At 48.5% G+C, this 13,481-nt stretch overlaps 1 protein-coding gene across 1 annotated transcript in view; it reads left to right on the forward strand.

Annotated features, from left to right (window-relative positions):
- Window positions 1–11,924: 11,924 nt before the first annotated feature.
- The window catches only part of LOC110518232 (serine/threonine-protein kinase 26), a 10,699-nt gene continuing 9,142 nt past the window's right edge, over window positions 11,925–13,481 (forward strand). Inside the window, exons 1-2 of the mRNA XM_090183390.1 lie at window positions 11,925–12,158; window positions 12,279–12,383. Coding sequence (XP_090039516.1) covers window positions 12,357–12,383 — 27 coding nt within the window. The 5' untranslated portion in view covers window positions 11,925–12,158; window positions 12,279–12,356. The remainder of the gene's footprint in view (window positions 12,159–12,278; window positions 12,384–13,481) is intronic.

Consider the following 13,481-nt stretch of genomic DNA (forward strand, 5'->3'; position numbering starts at 1 on the left):
GGAGGAACTGGGAGAAACTAAATCCTACCTTCCAGCCCCGTTGCTCTTAAAAAAAGATAGCAAAATATTTTAGACTATATCTAAGACGTTCTTGTCAATATACTCTTTAAACTACTTTCCTGTATACCCTTGTCCCTCATAATAGATCTCAGCCTCTCTCTTTCCCTCTGATACTGAACACACTGTAGCTATACATGCTCCAGAGTCTCTGTTTCCTGGCAACATTCACACTTTCCCGTTGGATGCTTTCCTATCACATTTAAGGTCTCAACCCCTTAATCTTGTAAAATTAGCCTCCTCTCTTCTGTGCCTTCCTGCCGTCCTCCCCTACACGACTTTCCTCTGTACTTGAAATACATGCCTGCCCTTAGCGTGTCTCTTCCACTGCACCTGCCATCTCTGCAACCCTCAAATAAAATGTTATTAGTCACATGCGCCGACAGCTGAATACAACAGGTGTAGTAGACAGTTAATTGAAATGCATTCCAGGTGACTACCTCATGAAACTGGTTGAGAGAATGCCAAGAGTGTGCAAAGCTGTCATCAAGACAAAGGGTGGCTACTTTAAAGTATCTCAAATATAAAATATATTTTGATTTGTTTAACACTTTTTTGGGTGATGATTCCATGTGCGCTATTTTAAACGGATGGCGATGTCATTTACAAAATAGCCTCCAATACCCTACTCAACAAATTGGATGCAGTCTATCACAGTGCCATCCGTTTTGTCACCAAAGCCCCATATACTGCCCACCACTGCGACCTGTACACTGTCGTTGGCTGGCCCTCGCTTCACTCACTGGCTCCAGGTCATCTATAAGTCTTTGCTAGGTAAAGCCCCGTCTTGTCTCAGCTCGCTGGTCACCATAGCAGCACCCGTTCGTAGCACGCGCTCCAGCTCTTCCCCTACTGTATTTATTTATCCCACCAGCCATGGTCCAGCATACCAGCTAGCTACCATGTCTCTAAGCATACCTGGAGCTGGTCAAGAAGCTACCATGTCTCTAAACATACCTGGAGCTGGTCAAGAAGCTACCATGTCTCTAAGCATACCTGGAGCTCGTCAAGATGATACCATGTCTCTAAACATACCTGGAGCTGGTCAAGAAGCTACCATGTCTCTAAACATACCTGGAGCTGGTCAAGAAGCTACCATGTCTCTAAACATACCTGGAGCTGGTCAAGATGATACCATGTCTCTAAACATACCTGGAGCTGGTCAAGAAGCTACCATGTCTCTAAACATACCTGGAGCTGGTCAAGAAGCTACCATGTCTCTAAACATACCTGGAGCTGGTCAAGAAGATACCATGTCTCTAAACATACCTGAAGGATTTTCATACAGTGTTGTAGAATCATTTCACCAGCAGGGGTCAGCCTTGTTCCAGTTTTCAAACCTCCACTCCATGTGCTCAGTGAACAGGACAGGTTTCAATTGATTGATTGATTGATTGATTGTCCAATTAGTCTCCATCATCTGTGTTTTAGATCTATTATCCATATCATTGATAATTAGCACATTTTCATTCAGTTACGCTAAACAAGCAGACTAAAAACAGATTGTGAGAATTTACATCCCACTATCAGCCACACTTGAACCAGGAAATGTTCCCCTTTTGTCCAAGTCCACAAACAATAAATACTATTATTTCTCATCAAAATGTCACTGGTTGAGCTGCTGTAAAAATTATTACAAAATGTCTCCCTGCATTCAGTGGAAGGCAGCTAAAGTCACACCTGACGCTGAGGTAAGAGAGACAGACTGACCTGACGCTGAGGTAAGAGAGACAGACTGACATGACGCTGAGGTAAGACAGACTGACCTGAGGTTAGAGAGACAGACTGACCTGACACTGAGGTAAGAGAGACAGACTGACCTGACGCTGAGGTAAGACAGACTGACCTGAGGTTAGAGAGACAGACTGACCTGACGCTGAGTATAGAGAGACAGACTGATCTGACGCTGAGGATAGAGAGACAGACTGACCTGACGCTGAGGTAAGACAGACTGACCTGAGGTTAGAGAGACAGACTGACCTGACGCTGAGGTAAGAGAGACAGACTGACCTGACGCTGAGTATAGAGAGACAGACTGACCTGACGCTGAGTATAGGGAGACAGACTGACCTGACACTGAGGTTAGAGAGACAGACTGACCTGACGCTGAGTATATAGAGACAGACTGACCTGACGCTGAGGTAAGAGAGACAGACTGACCTGACGCTGAGTATAGAGAGACAGACTGACCTGACGCTGAGTACAGAGAGACAGACTGACCTGACACTGAGGTTAGAGAGACAGACTGACCTGACGCTGAGGTTAGAGAGACAGACTGACCTGACGCTGAGGTAAGAGAGACAGACTGACCTGACGCTGAGGTAAGAGAGACAGACTGACCTGACGCTGAGTATAGAGAGACAGACTGACCTGACGCTGAGGTAAGAGAGACAGACTGACCTGACGCTGAGGCAGGAGAGACAGACTGACCTGACGCTGAGGTAAGAGAGACAGACTGACCTGACGCTGAGGTTAGAGAGACAGACTGACCTGACGCTGAGGTTAGAGAGACAGACTGACCTGACGCTGAGGTAAGAGAGACAGACTGACCTGACGCTGAGGCAGGAGAGACAGACTGACCTGACGCTGAGTATAGAGAGACAGACTGACCTGACGCTGAGTATAGAGAGACAGACTGACCTGACGCTGAGGCAGGAGAGACAGACTGACCTGACGCTGAGGTAAGAGAGACAGGCTGTCCTGACGCTGAGGTTAGAGAGACAGACTGACCTGACGCTGAGGTTAGAGAGACAGACTGACCTGACGCTGAGGTAAGAGAGACAGACTAACCTGACGCTGAGGTAAGAGAGACAGACTGACCTGATCCTGAGGTAAGAGAGACAGACTGACCTGACGCTGAGGATAGAGAGACAGACTGACCTGACGCTGAGGTTAGAGAGACAGACTGACCTGACGCTGAGGTAAGAGAGACAGACTGACCTGACACTGAGGATAGAGAGACAGACCTGATCCTGAGGTAAGAGAGACAGACTGACCTGACATTGAGGTAAGAGAGACAGACTGACCTGACACTGAGGTAAGAGAGACAGACTGACCTGACGCTGAGGATAGAGAGACAGACTGACCTGACGCTGAGGTTAGAGAGACAGACTGACCTGACGCTGAGGTAAGAGAGACAGACTGACCTGACGCTGAGGTTAGAGAGACAGACTGACCTGACGCTGAGGTTAGAGAGACAGACTGACCTGACGCTGAGGATAGAGAGACAGACTGACCTGACACTGAGGTAAGAGAGACAGACTGACCTGACGCTGAGGATAGAGAGACAGACTGACCTGACACTGAGGCAAGAGAGACAGACTGACCTGAGGTAAGAGAGACAGACTGACCTGACGCTGAGGTTAGAGAGACAGACTGACCTGACACTGAGGTAAGAGAGACAGACTGACCTGACGCTGAGGCAGGAGAGACAGACTGACCTGACGCTGAGGTTAGAGAGACAGACTGACCTGACGCTGAGTATAGAGAGACAGACTGACCTGACGCTGAGGTAAGAGATACAGCCTGACCTAACGCTGAGGTTAGAAAGACAGACTGACCTGACACTGAGGTAAGAGAGACGGACTGACCTGACGCTGAGTATAGAGAGACAGACTGACCTGACGCTGAGGTTAGAAAGACAGACTGACCTGACGCTGAGGTTAGAGAGACAGGCTGACCTGACGCTGAGGTTAGAGAGACAGGCTGACCTGACGCTGAGGTTAGAGAGACAGACTGACCTGACGCTGAGGTAAGAGAGACAGACTAACCTGACGCTGAGGTAAGAGAGACAGACTGACCTGATCCTGAGGTAAGAGAGACAGACTGACCTGATCCTGAGGTAAGAGAGACAGACTGACCTGACGTGAGGTAAGAGAGACAGACTGACCTGATCCTGAGGTAAGAGAGACAGACTGACCTGACGCTGAGGATAGAGAGACAGACTGACCTGACGCTGAGGTTAGAGAGACAGACTGACCAGACGCTGAGGTAAGAGAGACAGACTGACCTGACGCTGAGGTTAGAGAGACAGACTGACCTGACGCTGAGGTTAGAGAGACAGACTGACCTGACGCTGAGGTTAGAGAGACAGACTGACCTGACGCTGAGGTTAGAGAGACAGACTGACCTGACGCTGAGGATAGAGAGACAGACTGACCTGACACTGAGGTAAGAGAGACAGACTAACCTGACGCTGAGGATAGAGAGACAGACTGACCTGACACTGAGGTAAGAGAGACAGACTGACCTGAGGTAAGAGAGACAGACTGACCTGACGCTGAGGTTAGAGAGACAGACTGACCTGACGCTGAGGTTAGAGAGACAGACTGACCTGACGCTGAGGTAAGGTGTATAACAGCATCAGAGACTATGGCGAACTCTTTGGGTGTTACAGCTTCAGAGACTATGGAGAACTCTCTAGGTGTAACAGCATCAAAGACTATGAAGAACTCTCTAGGTGTAACAGCATCAGAGACTATGGAGAACTCTCTAGGTGTAACAGCATCAAAGACTATGGCGAACTGTTACGGTGAGTGAATGAGGACCCAAAAGCGAACTAACTTAAACAGAGCTTCTTTAATAACCAAACATAGGTATGCTCAGATAGACCGGCAGATTCCGACAGGACAGGACAAGGTTACAGCAAACATGACGATAGTCTGGCTCAGGCATGAAACACAACAAACAAGAATCCGACAAGGACAGGAACAAAAACAGAGAGAGATATAGGGACCTAATCAGAGGGAAAAAGGGAACAGGTGGGAAACGGGGTGAATGGGTAGTTAGGAGACAAGGCACAGCTGGGGGAAAGAGGGGGAGAAAAGGTAACCTAACAACGACCAGCAGAGGGAGACAGGGTGAAGGGAAAGGACAGAAACACACAACATGACAATACATGACAGTACCCCCCCACTCACCGAGCGCCTCCTGGCGCACTCGAGGAGGAAACCTGGCGGCAACGGAGGAAATCCTCGATCAGCGCACGGTCCAGCACGTCCCGAGAGGGAACCCAACTCCTCTCCTCAGGACCGTACCCCTCCCAATCAACGAGGTACTGGTGACCACGGCCCCGAGGACGCATGTCCAAAATCCTGCGGACCCTGTAGATGGGTGCGCCCTCGACAAGGATGGGGGGGGGGGGGAAAGACGAGCGGGGGCGCGAAGAACGGGCTTAATACAGGAGACATGGAAGACCGGGTGGACGCGACGAAGGTATCGCGGAAGAAGAAGTCGAACTGCGACAGGATTAATGACCCGAGAAATACGGAACGGACCAATGAACCGCGGGGTCAACTTGCGAGAAGCCGTCTTAAGGGGAAGGTTCTGAGTGGAGAGCCAAACTCTCTGACCGCGACAATATCTAGGACTCTTAGTTCTACGCTTATTAGCAGCCCTCACAGTCTGCGTCCTATAACGGCAAAGTGCAGACCTGACCCTCTTCCAGGTGCGCTCGCAACGTTGGACAAAAGCCTGAGCGGAGGGGACGCTGGACTCGGCGAACTGAGATGAGAACAGCGGAGGCTGGTACCCGAGGCTACTCTGAAAAGGAGATAGCCCGGTCGCAGACGAAGGAAGCGAGTTGTGGGCGTATTCTGCCCAGGGGAGCTGTTCTGACCAAGACGCAGGGTTGCGAAAAGAAAGACTGCGTAAGATGCGACCAATAGTCTGATTGGCCCGTTCTGCTTGACCGTTAGACTGGGGGTGAAAGCCGGAAGAGAGACTGACGGAAGCCCCAATCAAACGGCAAAACTCCCTCCAAAATTGAGACGTGAATTGCGGACCTCTGTCCGAAACGACGTCTGACGGAAGGCCATGAATTCTGAAAACATTCTCGATGATGATTTGTGCCGTCTCTTTAGCAGAAGGAAGCTTAGCAAGGGGAATGAAATGAGCCGCCTTAGAGAACCTATCGACAACCGTAAGAATAACAGTCTTCCCCGCTGACGAAGGCAGTCCGGTGACAAAATCTAAGGCGATGTGAGACCACGGTCGAGAGGGAATGGGAAGCGGCCTGAGACGGCCGGCAGGAGGGGAGTTACCGGACTTAGTCTGCGCGCAGACCGAACAAGCAGCCACGAAACGACGCGTGTCATGCTCCCGGGTGGGCCACCAAAAACGCTGGCGAATGGAAGCAAGCGTACCCCGAACGCCAGGGTGGCCGGCTAACTTGGCAGAGTGAGCCCACTGAAGAACGGCCAGACGAGTAGGAACGGGAACGAAAAGAAGGTTCCTAGGACAAGCGCGCGGCGACGGAGTGTGAGTGAGCGCTTGCTTTACCTGCCTCTCAATTCCCCAGACAGTCAACCCGACAACACGCCCCTCAGGGAGAATCCCCTCGGGGTCAGTGGAGGCTACTGAAGAACTGAAGAGACGAGATAAAGCATCAGGCTTGGTGTTCTTAGAGCCCGGACGATAAGAAATCACGAACTCGAAACGAGCGAAAAACAGCGCCCAACGCGCCTGACGCGCATTAAGTCGTTTGGCAGAACGGATGTACTCAAGGTTCCTATGGTCAGTCCAAACGACAAAAGGAACGGTCGCCCCCTCCAACCACTGTCGCCATTCGCCTAGGGCTAACCGGATGGCGAGCAGTTCGCGGTTTCCCACATCATAGTTACGTTCCGACGGGGACAGGCGATGAGAAAAATACGCGCATGGGTGGACCTTGTCGTCAGAGAGGGAGCGCTGAGAAAGAATGGCTCCCACGCCCACCTCTGACGCGTCAACCTCGACAACGAACTGTCTAGAGACGTCAGGTGTAACAAGGATAGGAGCGGATGTAAAACGATTCTTGAGGAGATCAAAAGCTCCCTGGGCGGAAACGGACCACTTAAAGCACGTCTTGACAGAAGTAAGGGCTGTGAGAGGAGCTGCCACCTGACCGAAATTACGGATGAAACGACGATAGAAGTTCGCGAAGCCGAGAAAGCGCTGCAGCTCGACGCGTGACTTAGGGGCGGGCCAATCAATGACAGCTTGGACCTTAGCGGGATCCATCTTAATGCCTTCAGCGGAAATAACAGAACCGAGAAATGTGACGGAGGAGGCATGAAAAGTGCACTTCTCAGCCTTCACAAAAAGACAATTCTCTAAAAGGCGCTGGAGGACACGTCGAACGTGCTGAAGATGAATCTGGAGTGACGGTGAAAAAATCAGGATATCGTCAAGGTAAACGAAAACAAAGATGTTCAGCATGTCTCTCAGGACATCATTGACTAATGCCTGAAAGACAGCTGGAGCGTTAGCGAGGCCGAAAGGAAGAACCCGGTATTCAAAGTGCCCTAACGGAGTGTTAAACGCCGTCTTCCACTCGTCCCCCTCCCTGATGCGCACGAGATGGTAAGCGTTACGAAGGTCCAACTTAGTGAAAAACCTGGCTCCCTGCAGGATCTCGAAGGCTGAGGACATAAGAGGAAGCGGATAACGATTCTTAACTGTTATGTCATTCAGCCCTCGATAATCTATGCAGGGGCGCAGAGACCCGTCCTTCTTCTTGACAAAAAAAAACCCCGCTCCGGCGGGAGAGGAGGAGGGGACTATGGTACCGGCGTCAAGAGCTACAGACAAATAATCCTCGAGAGCCTTACGTTCGGGAGCCGACAGAGAGTATAGTCTACCCCGGGGGGGAGTGGTTCCCGGAAGGAGATCAATACTACAATCATACGACCGGTGTGGAGGAAGAGAGGTGGCCCTGGACCGACTGAACACCGTGCGCAGATCGTGATATTCCTCCGGCACCCCTGTCAAATCACCAGGCTCCTCCTGTGAAGAAGAGACAGAGGAAACAGGAGGGATAGCAGACATTAAACATTTCACATGACAAGAGACGTTCCAGGAGAGGATAGAATTACTAGACCAATTAATGGAAGGATTATGACAAACTAGCCAGGGATGGCCCAAAACAACAGGTGTAAAAGGTGAACGAAAAATCAAAAAAGAAATGGTTTCGCTATGATTACCAGAAACAGTGAGGGTTAAAGGTAGCGTCTCACGCTGAATCCTGGGGAGAGGACTACCATCCAGGGCGAACAAGGCCGTGGACTCCCTTAACTGTCTGAGAGGAATGTCATGTTCCCGAGCCCAGGTCTCGTCCATAAAACAGCCCTCCGCCCCAGAGTCTATTAAGGCACTGCAGGAAGCTGACGAACCGGTCCAGCGTAGATGGACCGACAAGGTAGTGCAGGATCTTGAAGGAGAGACAGGAGTAGTAGCGCTCACCAGTAGCCCTCCGCTTACTGATGAGCTCTGGCTTTTACTGGACATGAAGTGACAAAATGACCAGCAGAACCGCAATAGAGACAGAGGCGGTTGGTGATTCTCCGTTCCCTCTCCTTAGTCGAGATGCGGATACCTCCCAGCTGCATAGGCTCAGCTCCCGAGCCGGCAGAGGAAGATGGTAGTGATGCGGAGAGGGGGGCAACGGAGAAGGCGAGCTCCTTTCCACGAGCTCGGTGACGAAGATCAACCCGTCGCTCAATGCGAATAGCGAGTTCAATCAAGGAATCCACGCTGGAAGGAACCTCCCGGGAGAGAATCTCATCCTTTACCTCTGCGCGGAGACCCTCCAGAAGACGAGCGAGCAAAGCCGGCTCGTTCCAGCCACTGGAGGCAGCAAGAGTGCGAAACTCAATAGAGTAGTCTGTTATGGATCGATTGCCTTGACATAGGGAAGACAGGGCCCTGGAAGCCTCCTCCCCAAAAACAGATCGATCAAAAACCCGTATCATCTCCTCCTTAAAGTCCTGATACTGGTTAGTACACTCAGCCCTTGCCTCCCAGATTGCCGTGCCCCACTCACGAGCCCGTCCAGTAAGGAGAGATATGACGTAGGCGACACGAGCAGTGCTCCTGGCGTAAGTGTTGGGCTGGAGAGAAAACACAATATCACACTGGGTGAGGAACGAGCGGCATTCAGTGGGCTCCCCAGAGTAACACGGCGGGTTATTGATTCTGGGCTCCGGAGATTCGAAAGCCCTGGAAGTGGCCGGTGGATCGAGGCGGAGATGGTGAACCTGTTCTGTGAGGTTGGAGACTTGGGTGGCCAGGGTCTCAACGGCATGTCGAGCAGCAGACAATTCCTGCTCGTGTCTGCCTAGCATCGCTCCCTGGATCTCGACGGCTGAGTGGAGAGGATCCGAAGTCGCTGGGTCCATTCTTGGTCGGATTCTTCTGTTACGGTGAGTGAATGAGGACCCAAAAGCGAACTAACTTAAACAGAGCTTCTTTAATAACCAAACATAGGTAGGCTCAGATAGACCGGCAGATTCCGACAGGACAGGACAAGGTTACAGCAAACATGACGATAGTCTGGCTCAGGCATGAAACACAACAAACAAGAATCCGACAAGGACAGGAACAAAAACAGAGAGAGATATAGAGACCTAATCAGAGGGAAAAAGGGAACAGGTGGGAAACGGGGTGAATGGGTAGTTAGGAGACAAGGCACAGCTGGGGGAAAGAGGGGGAGAAAAGGTAACCTAACAACGACCAGCAGAGGGAGACAGGGTGAAGGGAAAGGACAGAAACACACAACATGACAATACATGACATGAACTCTCTAGGTGTCAACAGGGATATTGTAACAAGATAAAAGGTCCTCATAATTGAGTAACAATCCTTCTACATTATAAAGTTGATTCACCACTAGGATATGATTATTAAACCAGTTCTTAGAACATAAAGGCTTGTTTCTATACAAAATGTCCTTATTGTTCCAAATGAAATACCTATATGGGGGGAAATTATGTTTATATATTAACGACCACGCTAATAATACTTCTATGAAAAGCAGATAATTTCGTAGGAATCGTATCAATATTATAGTTACAAAGTAAGATAAAATGGAAGTCACCAAAAGCTGGAGAAGATATAATGAGGAATGAGATTCCAAAATTGAAGTTGGATTCTTAAAAAAAAATGTTTAGCCCAATTTATCTTAAAACTATTATTCAAAAAAATGTAATTGAAGCCTACCATATTCAAATGAGTTCATAACGACAGAATTCCTAATACAATGTGTACGATTTTGTCACGACTGTCTTCGGGATAAAGAGAGGAGGACCAAGATGCAGCGCGATGGTAATTCATATTTAATGGGAATACTTAAACACTAAACAAAAACAACAAACCAACAAAAGGAACGAAGACGAAACAGTCCCGTAACGTGAACACTAAACACTGTACACAGGAACAACCACCCACAAAATACCCACAGAATATGGCTACCTAAATATGGTTCCCAATCAGAGACAACGATAGACAGCTGCCTCTAATTGAGAACCAATCTAGGCAACCATAGACACACGAAACACCTAGACTAGTCACAAACCCATAAAACATACAAAACCTCTAGACAAGACAAAACCACATACATCACCCATGTCACACCCTGACCTAACCAAAATATCAAGGAAAACAAAGATAACTAAGGTCAGGGTGTGACAGTACCCCCCCCCCCCCCCCCCCCCCCCCAAAGGTGCGGACTCCCGGCCGCACAGCTAACACTATATGGGAGGGTCTGGGTGGGCATAAAACCGAGGTTGCGGTTCAGGCTCGGGACGTGGACCCCGCTCCACTTCACCCTTACTTAATGTCTCTGGAGGGGGAACCCTCACCGCCGACCACGGATGATAGGACGCCACTGGACTGATGGTCGAGTCTGTAGTGAGTGGCACCTCTGGACTGGAGGGAGACTCTGGCGGATCCGGACTGGAGGGAGACTCTGGCGGCTCTGGCGGCTCCGGGCAGACTGGCAGCTCTGGCGGCTCCTGGCAGACTGGCGGCTCCTGGCTGAATGGCGGCTCTGGCGGCTCCTTACAGACGGGAGGCTCTGGCGGCTCGGGACAGACTGACGGCTCGGGACAGACTGGCGGCTCGGGACAGACTTGGCGGCTCGGGACAGACGGGAGACTCTGGTGGCTCGGGACAGACGGGAGACTCTGGCGGCTCGGGACAGACGGGAGACTCTGGCGGCTCGGGACAGACGGGAGACTCTGGCGGCTAGGGACAGACGGGAGACTCTGGCGGCTAGGGACAGACGGGAGACTCTGGCGGCTCGGAACAGAATATTTTCTTAAATATTTTCCAACCTCATATTTAAAAAGCTCCAAGTTATTACTGTATTAATTGTCATTGAAAGACTTCTTCCAAAAGTGTGTAAAAATACTTATTTTCCACCATAATTTGCAAATAAATTCATTAAAAATCCTACAATGTGATTTTCTGGATTTTTTTTCTCATTTTGTCTGTCATAGTTGAAGTGTACCTATGATGAAAATTACAGGCCTCTCTCATATTTTTAAGTGGGAGAACTTGCACAATTGGTGGCTGACTAAATACTTTTTTGCCCCACTGTATATGGTCATTAAGGCCATTATCAGAGATAAACAGTGTAATGTCAGTATAAACAGCTATATGACCAGTAAGAGGAGTGACCAGGATGTTAACAGAAATAGCCTGTTTATCAAAACATTTAGACACCAACCACAGATCTGTGGTGATTGTTTGGAGTGACTCTTATTACTACAAGTGAAAGACTCGTCATTAGGAAACTTTACTCTCCAAATATCTAGAATATCAAACCTTTCCATCAACTGCCTCAAACTTGTATTCATAGAAGTGGACTGTTCCGGAGGCCATCTATGAATCAAATGATTCGGAGAAATATTAAAATCCCCGACCTACTATAAGTAAAGCATTAGGGATCTTGGTTAGCCAACGGAGAATACGCTTTTCCAAAGATTCAAGTAACGGATCGTTTTCAATTTTGAAATAGTACCCATAAATGTTGGTAATAATAATAGTGATGTTGTTACAGTCTGAGTGCAAAATACCTCCATTGAAATGATTATTTAGAGTGATAACTGCAACAGAGAGTTCAGAACCATGCGGATCCTCAGTGCCGTGACCTAACTGACCGCGAGTCATAACGCTGGTATTCACAACCACACTGACTTGTCTGGAACCAACACCGAGCAGGATTCACGGTTTCACGAGTCAAAACCTTTTCCTCCCCACGTGGATAGTCGAGTAAGACAATACAAGTGGAACTTTCGTTTAGTTTTTGTGTAGTTTACTTTGGGCGCGAAGGGCTGTGTTGGGTAAGTAAAGAAAGTATAACGTGACATGAATGGGTGACGACGTACAAACACGCCTGTTGTGAAGGACATTCTACTGCTGTGTGTTTTCAACCTCGGTTCCGTGTTAATGTTTGATTTCAGAGCTCTACAAGGGAGAGAGGAGGAGGAAGACTGAGACTGAAACGACAGTTGGTGGAGTCGAGGTAGGAACACGGGAGAATGGAGGTGCAGGTGCCAGGAATGCAGGTAAGAACAAACATTTTTCTCCGTTTGTGTTTGATTTTACTCTGACCCTATATATGTGTGTGTTATATATTATGTGTGTGTGTTGATTTGTGAACTGTTGTAGGGATTTTGTAGTAAGAAGCGCAGTAGACACACAGGTGTACGAGGACATCGCCAGCACTAGACCAAGGAAACAGCTTTTGAAGTAGCCAATAGAAATACAAATTGATTGTCCAACTGCCTGCAAATGTTTATTTATTTAAGTCAGTAAAGAACACATTCCTATTTACGGCCGAGGATCAGGGGCAGAAAGACATATTTTTCACCTTGTCAGCTCAGGGTTCGATCTTGCAACCTTTCTACAAGCCCAATGCGCTAACCACTAGTAAACCACTAATAAACATTTAGTGGCCGCCGCAATTATCTAATTCTAACTGTAAGTGTGATGTACAGTATTAGGACCGCGCATGTTTTGGCTCGCATTTAATGTTCTATGCCGTTGTTTGACTGACGATACAGCTGGTAGGAGAGGGTTGTGTTTCCACGGGCTCATTATGTCACCACGTTAACGCACCTTTTTGTTCGCGTATCGTTTGTCTATTATATGTCCCATTATGACGTCACCATCATAGAACTCTTAACGTTCACTTTTTGTTCGCGTATTGTTTGTCTATTATATGTCCCATTATGACGTCACCATCATAGAACTCTTAACGTTCACTTTTTGTTCGCGTATCGTTTGTCTATTATATGTCCCATTATGACGTCACCATCATAGAACTCTTAACGTTCACTTTTTGTTCGCGTATCGTTTGTCTATTATATGTCCCATTATGACGTCACCATCATAGAACTCTTAACGTTCACTTTTTGTTCGCGTATCGTTTGTCTATTATATGTCCCATTATGACGTCACCATCATAGAACTCTTAACGTTCACTTTTTGTTCGCGTATCGTTTGTCTATTATATGTCCCATTATGACGTCACCATCATAGAACTCTTAACGTTCACTTTTTGTTTGCGTATCGTTTGTCTATTATATGTCCCATTATGACGTCACCATCATAGAACTCTTAACGTTCACTTTTTGTTCGCGTATCGTTTGTCTATTATATGT

The sequence above is a fragment of the Oncorhynchus mykiss genome, chromosome 9 (genome assembly GCF_057628025.1).
Source record: "Oncorhynchus mykiss isolate SJ-2025 chromosome 9, ASM5762802v1, whole genome shotgun sequence".
Classification (NCBI taxonomy): domain Eukaryota; kingdom Metazoa; phylum Chordata; class Actinopteri; order Salmoniformes; family Salmonidae; genus Oncorhynchus; species Oncorhynchus mykiss.